This window comes from Alligator sinensis, unplaced genomic scaffold (assembly GCF_000455745.1).
Source record: "Alligator sinensis unplaced genomic scaffold, ASM45574v1 scaffold746_1, whole genome shotgun sequence".
NCBI classification, from domain to species: domain Eukaryota; kingdom Metazoa; phylum Chordata; order Crocodylia; family Alligatoridae; genus Alligator; species Alligator sinensis.
In genome coordinates, this window is record NW_005841959.1 from 1085012 (window position 1) to 1098198 (window position 13187).

General features: G+C 43.3%; 1 protein-coding gene across 1 annotated transcript in view; it reads right to left on the reverse strand.

Moving 5' to 3' along the window:
• Window positions 1–1300: 1300 nt before the first annotated feature.
• TAB3 (TGF-beta activated kinase 1 (MAP3K7) binding protein 3) overlaps window positions 1301–13187 on the reverse strand; it is a 94880-nt gene continuing 82993 nt past the window's right edge. Inside the window, exon 9 of the mRNA XM_025200204.1 lies at window positions 1301–1497. Coding sequence (XP_025055989.1) covers window positions 1412–1497 — 86 coding nt within the window. The 3' untranslated portion in view covers window positions 1301–1411. The remainder of the gene's footprint in view (window positions 1498–13187) is intronic.

The following is a 13187-nucleotide window of genomic DNA, read 5'->3' on the forward strand; positions in this document are numbered from 1 at the left end:
TTTTGTTAGAAAAACAAACCCATGCATTTCAGTTGGTGTTTTTCCTGTATAATGCATGTTGTTTGTGCTGCAATAATATATTTTCTAGGGCTGTAGCTCTGAACAGTCTTTCTTCTTTATAATTGTACTTCATGACATAATAAATGTACAAAGATTTCCTTTACAGGTAAGATACTGTTTGCAATTTCATCTTGACAATGTACCGCACCTTTTAGAGTAAAGAATAGACAACAGCTTTAAGACAGTTGGTTGGCTTCCGACTAAGCTTTCCAAATCCTGATATTAAATGTTTTATCTTTTTGAAGCAGTAGCTTTCCTTTTAAAAAAACAAAACAAAACAAAAAACCTGAGCCAAGTTTTAAGTATCTCAAGCAAAGGAGAGAGAAATTGATATCAACTAGAAAATTGTGTGCAAAAGGGCAAGGCATTGTTTTAACCAAGAATCCTAATTCATGATTGAAATTGGGATGCAAGTGGTGAGAATGTAGAGAGATATTTAGTCATTAAAAGTGCTTCAGTGTATTCTGTGCTGTTTTCAAGGTTAAACCATCCTTCCTTTTATTTAAAAAAAAAAAAAAAACCAAAAAAAAAAAACCAGACTTCAATTATCAGGCATTGATCAGTTTGTCTTTCAGATGGAATATTTGGAAAAAAGTTTTTACTTGGAAAAACTTCTATGTCTATCCAGAAGTACCCAGAGAAAACTGAAGCAAAAGGCTAATAATTCTGCAATAGACGATTCAAAGAAGTGTAGGCAAAAAATAAATTAAATATATTCAAATATCATCTCTTTTTTGCTAGACCACAATGCTAGTTCCAGTTCCTTGGAATAATCCTTGCAAGAAAGAAGTCTAGTCTCAGAGTCTGTAACCAATGAAGCACAGGTAAGTAAGGGGAGAATGTCATATAATCATCTCTCATAGTCTTATTACAGTAGCCAGGGACTGTAACTATAACTAAACAAGGAACATCCATTGAGAAGGAATGGCTATTAGGGGAAAAAGCTGTATGTAGTATATCAATTGTAATTGTAGCCAATAATTTATTCCTCCCATCACAGAATAGAGATTGGCACTCTTGCCTCTTCCTTGGAGGTGGTGATGGCATGGTATGCTGGTGTAGGGGGATGGTGGTGCAAACTCCTTTCTCTCCCCTGCCCCCCCTCCCCTGCTCCTAGGAGGTGGCAGCGGCATGGGGTGGTGGGTGGCAGGGCTCCATCCCCACCCACCCTTCCACCCCCATTCTTGACAGGCAAGTTGCTAGTACCATAATAAGCCAAAAAGACAACAGAAAGCCTTACATGCGTCTTGCGTAATCCTGATGGCAGAGTATCTCCTTGCAGCTGGGTATTCAGAAAGTCCTCCTTTGAGATGCACAGGTCGTCTTAAGTGATGAGTAGATCCCACAGGCCTCATCTCTGCCTAGGTGAGTCTGCATCTCCTTCCCTCTCTTGGGTGCCTTGACCATAGCAAGGGTGTAGGTTGTAGCAGTGTTGATCTAAGGACATAGGCAGACAAGGTTCTTCGGGTAAAGCTGATTGGATTTCCCCAAAGAACCTTGTCTCGACCACAGCATGTCAAACTCGGGTATTTCAGTCTCTTGCCCCTTACAGGTTCTGGTTTGAAATGTAAGTGGTGGTCCCTGCTTTGCTTGGGCTGGTGTGGCCAAAGAGTCTGGGACCCTCCCCTGTTACCTTGAGTCTGTTGCGTAGTCCCAGCTTACATTTGTGATGATCATGCCAGGTCTTTGCCAACAGATCCATTGCATTTGCCTTAACCCATGAGCCTGTCAATTGCTTTGGATATGATGGGTACGTTTTGCTAATATTTGAACTGTTTCACTAACATGATATAATTTCCTCTTGGATGTTATTTGCTCTCATCAGATTTAATAATCTTTGTTTTAATATTAACTAACACAGAAATAAACTCTCTATAATCCTATTACTGATGTAGTCCACTTTTAATTATAGTATACAATCACCAGTTGCAAATTCCTCAACCTTCTCTTTCCTGTTAAATACAAGGCTTAGGAAAAAACAAATGAGGTCAATGGGATTCCACACAGTAAATCTGTAGCTGTGATGGCTAAAGTTTTTAGCTCCCACTGTTTTATAATAAGTGACAGTGAATTTCATATTGCTATGTGACTTATGTATATATTTTAGATGCTCCTTACAGCTGATCTTAATTTGTTTGTGCTTCAAGTGACTAAGTGATGATTCTTAAGCACATGGTCAACAATTTCTGGTTGAGATCTGGCCAAGTTAAAAAACAAACAAACATGTTTAGCCCTCCATCCTGTAATACATGCTCTGTGTGGACAGAGGGCTCCCCTGATGCAGAGTTGTTTGTAAGGTTAGGGCATGGATGCAGTTAAACTTGATCCAACCTAGATACAGATTCTAATTCTACCATTTAGATGAATTTTTTTGATCAATCATGGTTTTTCTATAACAATGGTATAATTTTTTTTTTTTTTTTAAGACGGCAGCTCTCTTCCATTTAAGGCCTCTTATGCTGTATAATATGTTAAGCTTTCAGTATTTTCCCCATGTGTTAATATGTTTAGCAGGTTTTTAAACTAGTCGGACTGAAATTAAGGTAAAATGATTTGTGAATCGCAGTGCTTCTGAGATGTTTTTGTCTATAAAGACTGATAAGGAAAAACGTGTCTCTCTTGCTTTGTGACCTTTGTCACTTTCTTTGTTGCTGACTGTGGAAATATTGCTTAAAGTGCATGGTAACTGTACCCTCAGATGGGGAAACATGGCTAGCTGAGGGAATTATTTATGACCCAAGATAAAAGTATGTTGCTCCTTTCCGTTTGTTTTTTCTGGTATTATCACTGTATTAATGTAATGTTTAAATTTTAAAAAATAAATCGCATTTATGACAGAATTGGACTAACATGTATAAGTTGTTCTCAAGCTGGAAAATACAGCCTTACTAAACTGCTGGGTCTACTGTATTCCTTTATCAATAAATAGAGCAGCAGTTTTACTAGTAAGCATACCATTCATTACTTTTTAAACCATCTTTGCTTCTTCATGCAGTATCTAGTTAAAGCTAAGATCTCTTCTACCACCTGTGGATGGTCTGCTAGGTTCTATTCCATATAAGTAATATATACAACAGTAATATACAACAGACTAACTCTAGTGCTGACGACAACTGTATTTTTACTTCTGTGCCAAAAGAAGTAGCAAGGCATCTGAGCAAACCTCTTTCTTTTCAAAAAGACAGCAAGAATGTTATAAAAGCAATGCCTCCCCAGCGTCTACAAAGGATGAGTCTACAGACATCTTGAATGTCAGATACTGATACAGATGTTCCAAAATTTTAACTCTGAAAGCCTTAAAGGTACAATGAACAATTAATGGGCAATTCTGCCTAGTACTTAGTACGTAATCTTGCCAATGAAATTCATGTTGTTCTCCTTTGCATTTGGTAGAATTTCTGTGTCTCATCCTGTATATTAATATATTTTCACTTTTCTCTATTTAAAAAAAAAAAAAGGGGGGGGGGTTATTTTGGGATCAAAGCCTAGCTTTCAGGATGGTTATGTAACTTTTGTATGTTGTTTGTGACTGTTTTAACATCTATACAATGTGGTTTGTTTGTTTTTTTTTTGTTTGTTTTTTATTTATTAACTTTTTTTTTCCTAACTTCAGAAAATGCCCACTGTTTCTGAGCTTGCACTATAGTAGCATTTTTAAAAGCCTGAAAATTTGCCACAGCCATCATGTGTTTTCCATTATGCAGAGCAGAAACTCTGCAGTCAGATGCTGCTGTAAGACGTACCTTTTAAAATGCTTTAAATAGGTATGCAAGTTACAAAAATGAGGAAGCTGTTTTGCTTTAAAAGTAAATACTAAATATTTCAATATTAATAGTTTTACATTTACTACTTGTATGGTTCCAGTGGAAAACAAGAGGCTGTCTTCATGGGGATCTTCTGTACCCATGTCCTGTGGTCTGTGGAGGAAGGGGGTTATCTACCTTTAGAAAACCTATCCCCACAAATTTCCAGGAGGCTAGGATCATCTTGGTGTGGAAGGGTTGCAGTACAGTAACCAATTCTGGCTTCCTGATGTCTTAGTTGCAGCTTGCAATTCACTTTCTAAACAACATCATCGGGGTCAAGAGAAGGTAATACACAAGTCAGTTTTTATTCCTGCCCCGAGGCCTTCATAGGGCCAACACAAAACGGGTAGCTGATGCTTCTTTCCACAGAGAAATGGGGAAGAACCAAATACAGAATTTTTTTTTCTTCTGTGCACAAATTCCTGGGAGACAATCCAATAATAAGGATGAAAGATGGATTGGAATGACACTTGCTCATCAGAGCTTACTTTACTTCAGTTTCATTTGACACTTCCACATTCTCAGCTCCCTAGTGTTCTCCTCCCTTGCTTCTGAGTGCAGTATCATACATGTCTGGTAGAAACTGAACTCTATCCACTAGTTTATTGCACGCAGGCCAGCTGATAATTATTTTTGCCTGAAGCTGCAATTGACTCAGGAACTTAGAATAGATGGACTCGATGCCTTTCTGAACTATTTTGTCCCTGCATCATCCACTAGGACCAGACAAAAAATAGCTAAGCTATTGTCTGAAGTTAGATTTGTGTGTGTGTGTGTGTGTGTGTGTGTGTGGACATACACATACATAATATTATAGTTTCTGTGGATCTCTTCCAAAAACCTATGCAGTCCATGCAAACTTGGCGTGCCTTCTAACAATGCTGCCTTCTTATTACATCTTTTAAAGATGGCACATATGAGGAGTCCAGAGCTGAGCAATGATGGTTTCTCTAACAACTGTCAGCACAATTAGACAAACCATCAGAACTCTATATAGACAGTGGTTCAACTGCAACAGGCCCCATCTCTGCAAGGGATACCTGCAGCAAATATATTTCTGATCTATAGTACCTGTTTATGGTATAAGTCACAGTACTTCAAGCAATTTTGGCTAGCCTCTTTAAATAGTCTAATTATACTAACATAATCTCTATTCTAAAATAAGCCCCAGGCAAAACTTTTTAAAACCTATAAAGTGTGGAGAGGAATGGACAGAGACTCCAGTAAGCCCATTATAGACTGGGCTACTGCTAATCTACAGTACTTGGAAGGTACTCAGAAGCCTCAGTGATGGGCAGGAGAATAAAAACAACATTAAAATGGAAATGGTGATTAGAAACTCCAGGAAACTGGTTACCTGTCCTGATTTTTTTTCAAGAGAATGAAAGTGTTTCTCTCTAATATGTTCTCCATTTAATTTTCAATTTAAAAAAAGAAGTTTGATAAATCTGCTTTGGGACTATGTTTAAAGAGGTTGGCTTCCATTCTCTTTCCCAACTTCCTGAAGTAGTATGGGATGGTGGGACTTCTCATAAGGCTACTTTACTAGGGCACAAATTTTGTTAAGTCTTCTAACATGTGCTTGTGCCTCCACGTGTAAGAAAATATGTCCCACATATTCTGGCTTTGTCAAACCAGTGGATAAAGATGGGGGGGAAGGGCAGACTTGGGAAGAAACAATGATGAAGTCCACCTCTGAGGTATGGATAACCTGTTTAAGTCCCTACAGGTGGAAACAATACTTGGCTACTACTGCGTAACCCAAAAGGAGAGTCCAAACAGGTTGTGAAGCTCGCAAAAAAAACAAACAAAAAAACAAAAAAAACCTTCCCCTTCAAGGACCCAAGTTTACAGCATTCTGTATATTATATAAGAGTTTTCCCCCACCTACCAAGTAACATCTTCATTCTTACCCACAAGATAATTTGTTCCTCTCCCTCTTAGAAACACTTAAGATGAAATTTTGTAGTTTTGTAGACTTAGCTTCAGGCAAACGCTTTGTTACAGTGCTCCTGTCTGAGTTCAGTGTTTCATCAAAACTCAAGGCATTTCTTAAGTGAAAGAACAAAAGAGGCCTTTAACCATATCAAAGGTTATTCATAGTTGTGTGGGGACCAAAGGGGATGGAATATTAACATGTATTTTGGGTTTCAATGCCATGACAGCATCTTATTTCTGACCTTCCATGCAGATGAAATTTACAAATTCTCTTGCTCTTCTTTGGCATGTATTTCATAACCCTTGTTTTCTCCATGGATTCTGAAACTGGGACTGAAAGTTTAATTGTAGCATACTCTAAGGTGGGGTTTGCATAATTAATTCCGAATCTTGCTAAATAAAATGTGTTATAGGGAATTTCTTAATTTTTTTTTAAACCAAGCCCATATCAATGACTTCCCCTGAACTGAAAGGGTTTCTTTATGCATTCACTGACCTCCTCTGTTAAGGCCAAAATTCTGGCATCCTGCCCCTATGGATTTGAGGGGATGGAAAAGGTAATGCTTATACTGAAAAGAGAAACATTCCTGAATATTTTAGGACAGAGACAGGATACATCTAAAGGCTTCTGGATCTACTAGTCCAGTGGCTGACTGCCTCATCTGAAGTAGTTTGCAATGTTCCTGTTGCCAGGGAGAGGGATCCATTTACAATAGGAATAACTCCAATAGCTTGGTAGCTGCATCAGAAGGCAACGTCATTTCACAAAGCCTGCTAACAAACTCCACTTCCTGCCTTTTACACTTAACAGTTCCTTGGATTCCTTTCTGTCATAGAACTAGGACCAGTTCCAGTTTGTCAACATTATTAAGTAGTACTAGCAAACTGTCTGTCATGAATGGTGGGGATGGGGTGTGGCAGGGACAGAGTACCACCACCCAGCACCCCAGTGCTGCCGCTCTACCTTGGGCCCTGTATGCCCCCCACCCCCTCCCCGCCTCTGGCCTTGCATCCCCTGCCCTACCCCTGCATCCAGCCTTGTGTGCCATCCCCATCCCCTGCCACTCCACCCCACACTGGGAGCTGGCTCCCAGGAAAAAGGGGCCAGGGAGCTTGCACACAGCAGCAGCTGCTGCCACCTGGCAGCGGGCAACATCTCCCTTCCCCTCCCCCTCCCCACTAGCTGTTGTCAGGGCTGCAGCAGCAGAGGGGTCTGGGGCAGGGGGCAGTAGCAGACACCAGAAACACCCCCCCCTTCCCACCCCCTTCTTCCCTGTTGGCAGTTGTTGTGGGGGGAACACAGCATGGCAGCTCCCTTGCCCCCTTGTCCGTAATGCTCCAGGCCCTCGCAGCCAACTGACGCACTCTCTCTCAGCAGTGCATGCACAGTTGGCCTGGAGCGTGATGGACAGAGACAGACAGACTAAGGCTTTTATTATATTAGAATGTTTTAAGGCTGCATTTGTGCATTGCTTTCCCATTGATATTAAACAGCTGGCTATGGTGGGAATGTCTTGTGGATCTAAAGCCAGTATAGGCACTAAAATGCTGAGGAAGGGTTAAACAAAGAATTAGGAAGCATAATGATTAGAGTTCTAGGACAGTGGTTCTCAACCTCTTTTGTACCAGGACCCATTTTTAAACATTGATGGCCAGTCCCAACCCAGTGCCCCTTGCTCCCAACCCGCTGCCCACCCACCCCCAGGCACCAGCCCCGCAGTGTGTGTGGCAGGGGCTGGATGTGTGGGAGGGGGGGCAAGCAGCCCCTTGCAGACTGGAGCTCTGCCAGCCTGCATGAGAAAAACCACAGTTTCTCACATATTTCTCCTTTAAAGGATAACCCATTTTTAAAAAAGTTTTTGATACATTTTTAAAGTTTATGACCCTTTCACATATTCTTGTAACCCACTTTTGGGTCACAACCCATGGGTTGATTAAATGCTGATCTAGGAAGATCTACCTAATTATCTTTTTTCTGCCAAGGTAAAATAATACATTTTTAATGGTTGGTCCAATTTATTTAAATACCAAGTGCCATGCTTTCAATCAAGTACATTCTAGTGGAGCAATCTTTTCTTACGGTTAGGGGGCAAGCATATATGAAACTACAACAAAAATGTGCACTGGACTAGGTATATATTCCCATCTGTAGCAGGTTGTCACTCAGCTTTTATTTTTCCTGGGGCAAACTTGTCCCCACAGGAAACATTAATAGTAATAATAAAAAATATATAGAAATAACAAAGGATTAACTCAAAATCTGTGGTCCTTCCTTAGACTTGGAGAGGTCAACCCCAGCTTTATGTTGCCTCCTTAGGACCACAGGCTTCTCTCCTCCTCAGCTCTGCTCCCTGGGAGATTTTAACTTCTTCTGGGGCCGGGCAACCACCCGTCAGCTGGCCTTGCACCCCTGAATAGACAGGCTATCGCTTGTTAACCTCCGCAGTTGGGCTCCTGCACCTGAGCCAAGCACCTGGTTACACATCCTCACTCCCAAGAGTGGAGCCTAGGATACACTCTTCCTTTCTTCAATCCCTGTCCCCCCACCACCAACCCCAGCCTGAGAAAAGAAGTCTGCATTTGTGTGGGCCAACCCAACGTGGTGGCGTGTCTTAAAATTGAAAGCTGCAGGGACAGGTACCACCTTGTTAACTGTGGGTTGGCCTCCTGCATGGCATTAAGCCATGTTAAAGGGGCATAGCCAGTAACCAAATGAAACTGGGCCCCTAGGAGGCAGTAGCCAAGAGCTTCAACCACCCACTTAATTACTAGACACTCCTTTTCTATGATGTCACACTTCTGCTCCTGGGAAAGGAGTTTCCTACTGAGATACAAAATGTGTTATTTTCCATCCTCAAACTCTTGGGAGAGCAGCAACCCAGGCCTCATTCTGAGACATCCATCTGAAATAGAAATTCTTTTACATCTAGACTATGCTGGACTGGTACACTACATAGAAGCCACTTTACTGCCCCAAATGTTCTCTCACATTTGGGTGACCACTGAATCCTTTACGGTGCCCCTGATATAGCAGGTCAGTTAACGGGGCTGTGATGGCTGCAAATTGTGGAATGAATCACCAATAGTAGCTTGCCAAGCCCAGAAATGACTTCATTTGCTTCTTGGGTGTTGGTACTTGTGCTGCCACCAAGGACTTTAATTGTTGACAAGGGCCTGATTTTACTGTTGACCAGTAGGTATCTGGGGTATCTAGCCACTGTGTACCCCAGGAGATATTAGGCAGGTTAGTCATGAGACCAGCTGTACGTATCGACTGCAACACTTCTTTCACCCACTGGAACTGGTCTAGCCATGTGTTGGTAAATCTTACCATGTTGTCCAGATAGGCGACTGCATATGCCTAGTGCAGGGGGAGTACTTTATCCATTAAACGTTGGAAGGTCACAAGGGCTCCATGTAGACCAAAAGATAGTCTTGAAGTGGTAGAGTCCTCAAAGTATTGCAAAGGCTTTGATTTCCCTAGACACTGGATCCAAAGGAATTTTTCAATATCCTTTGGCCAAGTCCAGGGTGGTTATGTATTTTGTATCACCTATTCTACCCACCACTTCAGCTATTCTGGGCATAGGGTACTTGTCACATTTTGAAATTGCATTGACTTTGCAGAAGTCAATGCAAAACTGGACGGTGTGGTTGGGCATTGGCACCAACACAATTAGGCTACTCTAGTCACTGGCCGATTCCTCTATTACCCCCCAGTCGAACAATCTTCTTAACTTCTTGTTTTATCATTTTCCTGAGTCATGCTAGAATACTTGACTCTCCCTTCTGAATTGCACAGCCCAGATTGAGGGTAATCTGGCATTTGATTAATGTACTCACTGTAAACCTCTCTTTAATCTCTTCCAGAGGCTTTTAATTTCAGCCCATTGAGCCAGGGTCAAAGCCTCCCCTAGCCTGAGGCCAGCTATCTGATCTGGGAAGGGATCCAGAATCCCCAGGCAAATTTCCAGTAAACATAGAGACCAGATAAACCTATTGGACCTTCTAAGGCTTTAGCAGATTAAAGTGGTATTTCATGAATCCTGCCATTTCCCCACTAGGCAAACATCATACCTGGCCTATGCTCCATAGGACCTCAAAAGGGCCTTGCCACTTCACCAGGAATTTGCCCTCAGAGGAGGGAAGCAACAGTAGGACTCAGTTCCCTGGCTGATAGACCCAGAAACAAGCATTTTTATTATATGGCAGGTCCTGCTCCTGTTGGGCCGCTTTGAGATTTTTCCTTGCAATGGCCCCAGCCAGGTCTAATCGTTCCTGCAGCTTCAAAACATACTGAACTACCTTTTATATGCTGTCCCATGGGCCTGCCAGGATTCTTGCAGGAGATCTAACATGTCCCAGGCCTGCCTCCCATACAGTAACTAAAAGGGTGAAAAGACTGTGGAACCTCTCATATGGTTAACAAGTAGGGTAATAACTGATCCCAGTTTTGTGGCTCCTGAGACAAATTGCCTCAATATCCCCTTCAGTGTTCAATTAAACCTTTTGACTAAGTCATCCGTTTGAGGATGCTACACTGAAGTCCTTACCAAATGAACCTTCAATAAGCCCCAGATATCCCTTAACAATTGGGACATGAGGGTTGTATCCTGGTCTGTTAAAACCTCTTTAGGAATGGACACCTGGGAGAAAATTTGCGCTAGCTCAGAGGTCACCATTTATGCTGAAGCCAAGCAGATCATACAGCCTAGCAGTCAACCAGAACCAGGATGAACTTGGATCCCCTCTGGGGAAACCAGTCTCCAGGGGCCCCACTAAGTCCACCCCAACCTACTCAAAGGGTATCCCAACCAATGGGACAAGCACCAGTGGGGACCTACGAGCAAGCTGGCACCAAGGATAGATGCACAATAGTCTTTGATTTCCTGGTATACCCCAGGCCAAAAAAAAACCCTGCCAGCACTTTATCCTGGGTCACCTGGTCATGATATTGTTTCAGGACCAACAGTTGGGGCCACCACACACCTGAGACCTTGTCTTTGGTCATCCTCATCAGGAAGTTCCCCTATAATCCAAAATGGGGGTCCTGGGATGCTAAGCCTGCATCCACTATGGCCCCATTGGCCCATCCCAACCATCCATAGAGGGGCATATACCAGATCCTTCCTTTGATCATGGATGAAACCTCAGCTTTCCTCCGCCTGATTCAGTCCACCCTCTCAAAGGGCACCTGAGGTTCCCTGCCCCTCTGCTTCTTTTGGAGCGGGGTCCAGATCACAGTGAACCCCAGCCCCTTTTTCTGAGCACTTCTGGCTGGCAAGGGCCTCTTGCCTGGCCTGCTGTTACTCTCAGTGTGACCTGGGTTGAGGCCCAAAAAGGGAAATATCCCCCCTGGTTCTGAGATTGGGGTCTGCCTGGGTTTTATCCATTCTCTAGGCCAATCATATCAACTTGGTCATTGAGCCTCAATCTCACCCCAACCCCACAGGGTATGCTAGATGGCAGGCTACCACTGCTCTTACATGCCCTTCCTGGCCCCCAATGGTCAGACTCAGGTGGTTTATGGGGTAGGGTCAGGTATCCCCATTAATGAAGGTGACATATGCACATTTGCCTGTGGGGACATCTGCCAGATCCACAAATCACTCATGTACAAGCCTCTGGGGCCAGACCCTGAGTCTATGAGCCCTTTCACGTGGACATCCCTGATTTTTACTGGGACCACATATATCCCCTTGGATCTGGAATCTCCTGCCTCACCACTGAGACAAAGGCATGGGAGTACCCACTCCCGTGAGTAGTCCCAATATTGGTGGCCTTTCTCCCCATGTTGGAAGCACATCATTTGAGCCTCCATCCCCCCGCCTGGGTTGTGGGGATGCTCTAGGTGGTTTTCTTTTCTGGGGGGCTTGCTCAAGCACTCTTCTCCTGCCTGGGTCCTTAGAGAGGATGGAGGTAACACCCCTACTGGAAGCCTCCCTTGAGCCCTGATCTGTTTGCCTCATACCCCCAGTTTGTTTGGGCCTGGAAGCTGCCAGATTCCCAGGAATCTCAGCAGTCTAATTCCACCCCCATGAAGACCTCTATCTTCTGTGTGGCTTCCTCCAGACTGGCCACCTAGTGGTAGTACACCTCCCTCCAGGTTTTTACCAGGAAGATGGCACTGAACTGAAGTCACTAGTTCCATGACCTTCACAGCTATCTGGGAGTCTGGAATTTAGTTAGCGAGTACTTAAGTCCTTTAGCTTCTGGGACATGCATTTGGGCCTCAAGTCTCCACTTGAAAGTTGTGGTGATAGGCCTCCTCTGTGAGACACAACCAATCCAGTATGGCCACTTTAAGGTCTTGTAATTCTGAGCTGACACTGCACCCAGGGCCTGAAAAGTGGCCTGTGCTTCCCCAGTTAACAGAGGGAACACCCTCACAGGCCATGTGCTGTGGCCATTGATAGGTCTCTTCCACTCCCCCAAAAGCGGCAAGAAAAGCCTTCAGGTCTGCAGATCCCATTTTGGTGAGGACTCCACACACTATCCTCAAAGAAGCCAGTGGCTCACCAACATGGGTAGGGGTCCATCTTGCATCCAATTGCAGGTTCAGAAATTCTTGCCGTTGCTGCTCTCTGAAACTGCTGTTGCTGGGTTTGGAGCTGTTGAAACAGCTGCTGCTGCAGCTCCTTGAACCATTTTAGCAGGGTTCTGGTCTCCATGGCTGAAGTTGGGTTTAAAATGCCTGCATTCCACCATGTGTAGTGTGTTGTTGCTCAGCTTTTATTTTCCCAGGGCAAACGTGTCCCCAAAGGAAACATCATCAATGATCAAACAAAGAAGTATATAAATAACAAAGGGTTATTCCTGGGACCTGGAGAGGGAAACCCCAGCTTTGTGCTGCCTCCTTAGCACTGCAGCCTTCCCTCTCTCCTCAGCTGCCCTCCTGGGAGCTTTTAACTTCCTTTGGGGCCAGGCAATAATCCCTGTCAGCTGGTCCCATACCCCTGAGCAGGCAGGCTATTACTCATTACCATCCACAGCTGGCCTCCCATCTCTGAGCCATGCATCCTGTTGCATAATCCCTTTATAGTGAAAGTGTTCAAAAGAAAAAGTGGGGGGGAGGACAGGGGGGAATTAACATACACAGAATGAAGTTACCCAAGTGGCGCCTGTGTTGAGGTGGTGTGGATAGTCTTCATCAGTCATTCTGGATTGGCAATTGAAAATGTAGTTTTAAGAAGTGTAAGAAATGTTTGATAAATAAAACTCTGGATTTTTCATAGTAGAATAGGTCTCTTTTATTTGATATGCTTAACTTTCAAACTAGGACTTCTTCAGTAGTTTATATTTAAGCCATGTTATTTCACTTTAAAAACGCTGTTTAACTTCTTTGCAAAAGAGTTACAGTTGGTAAGGGGCTATTACTAAGGA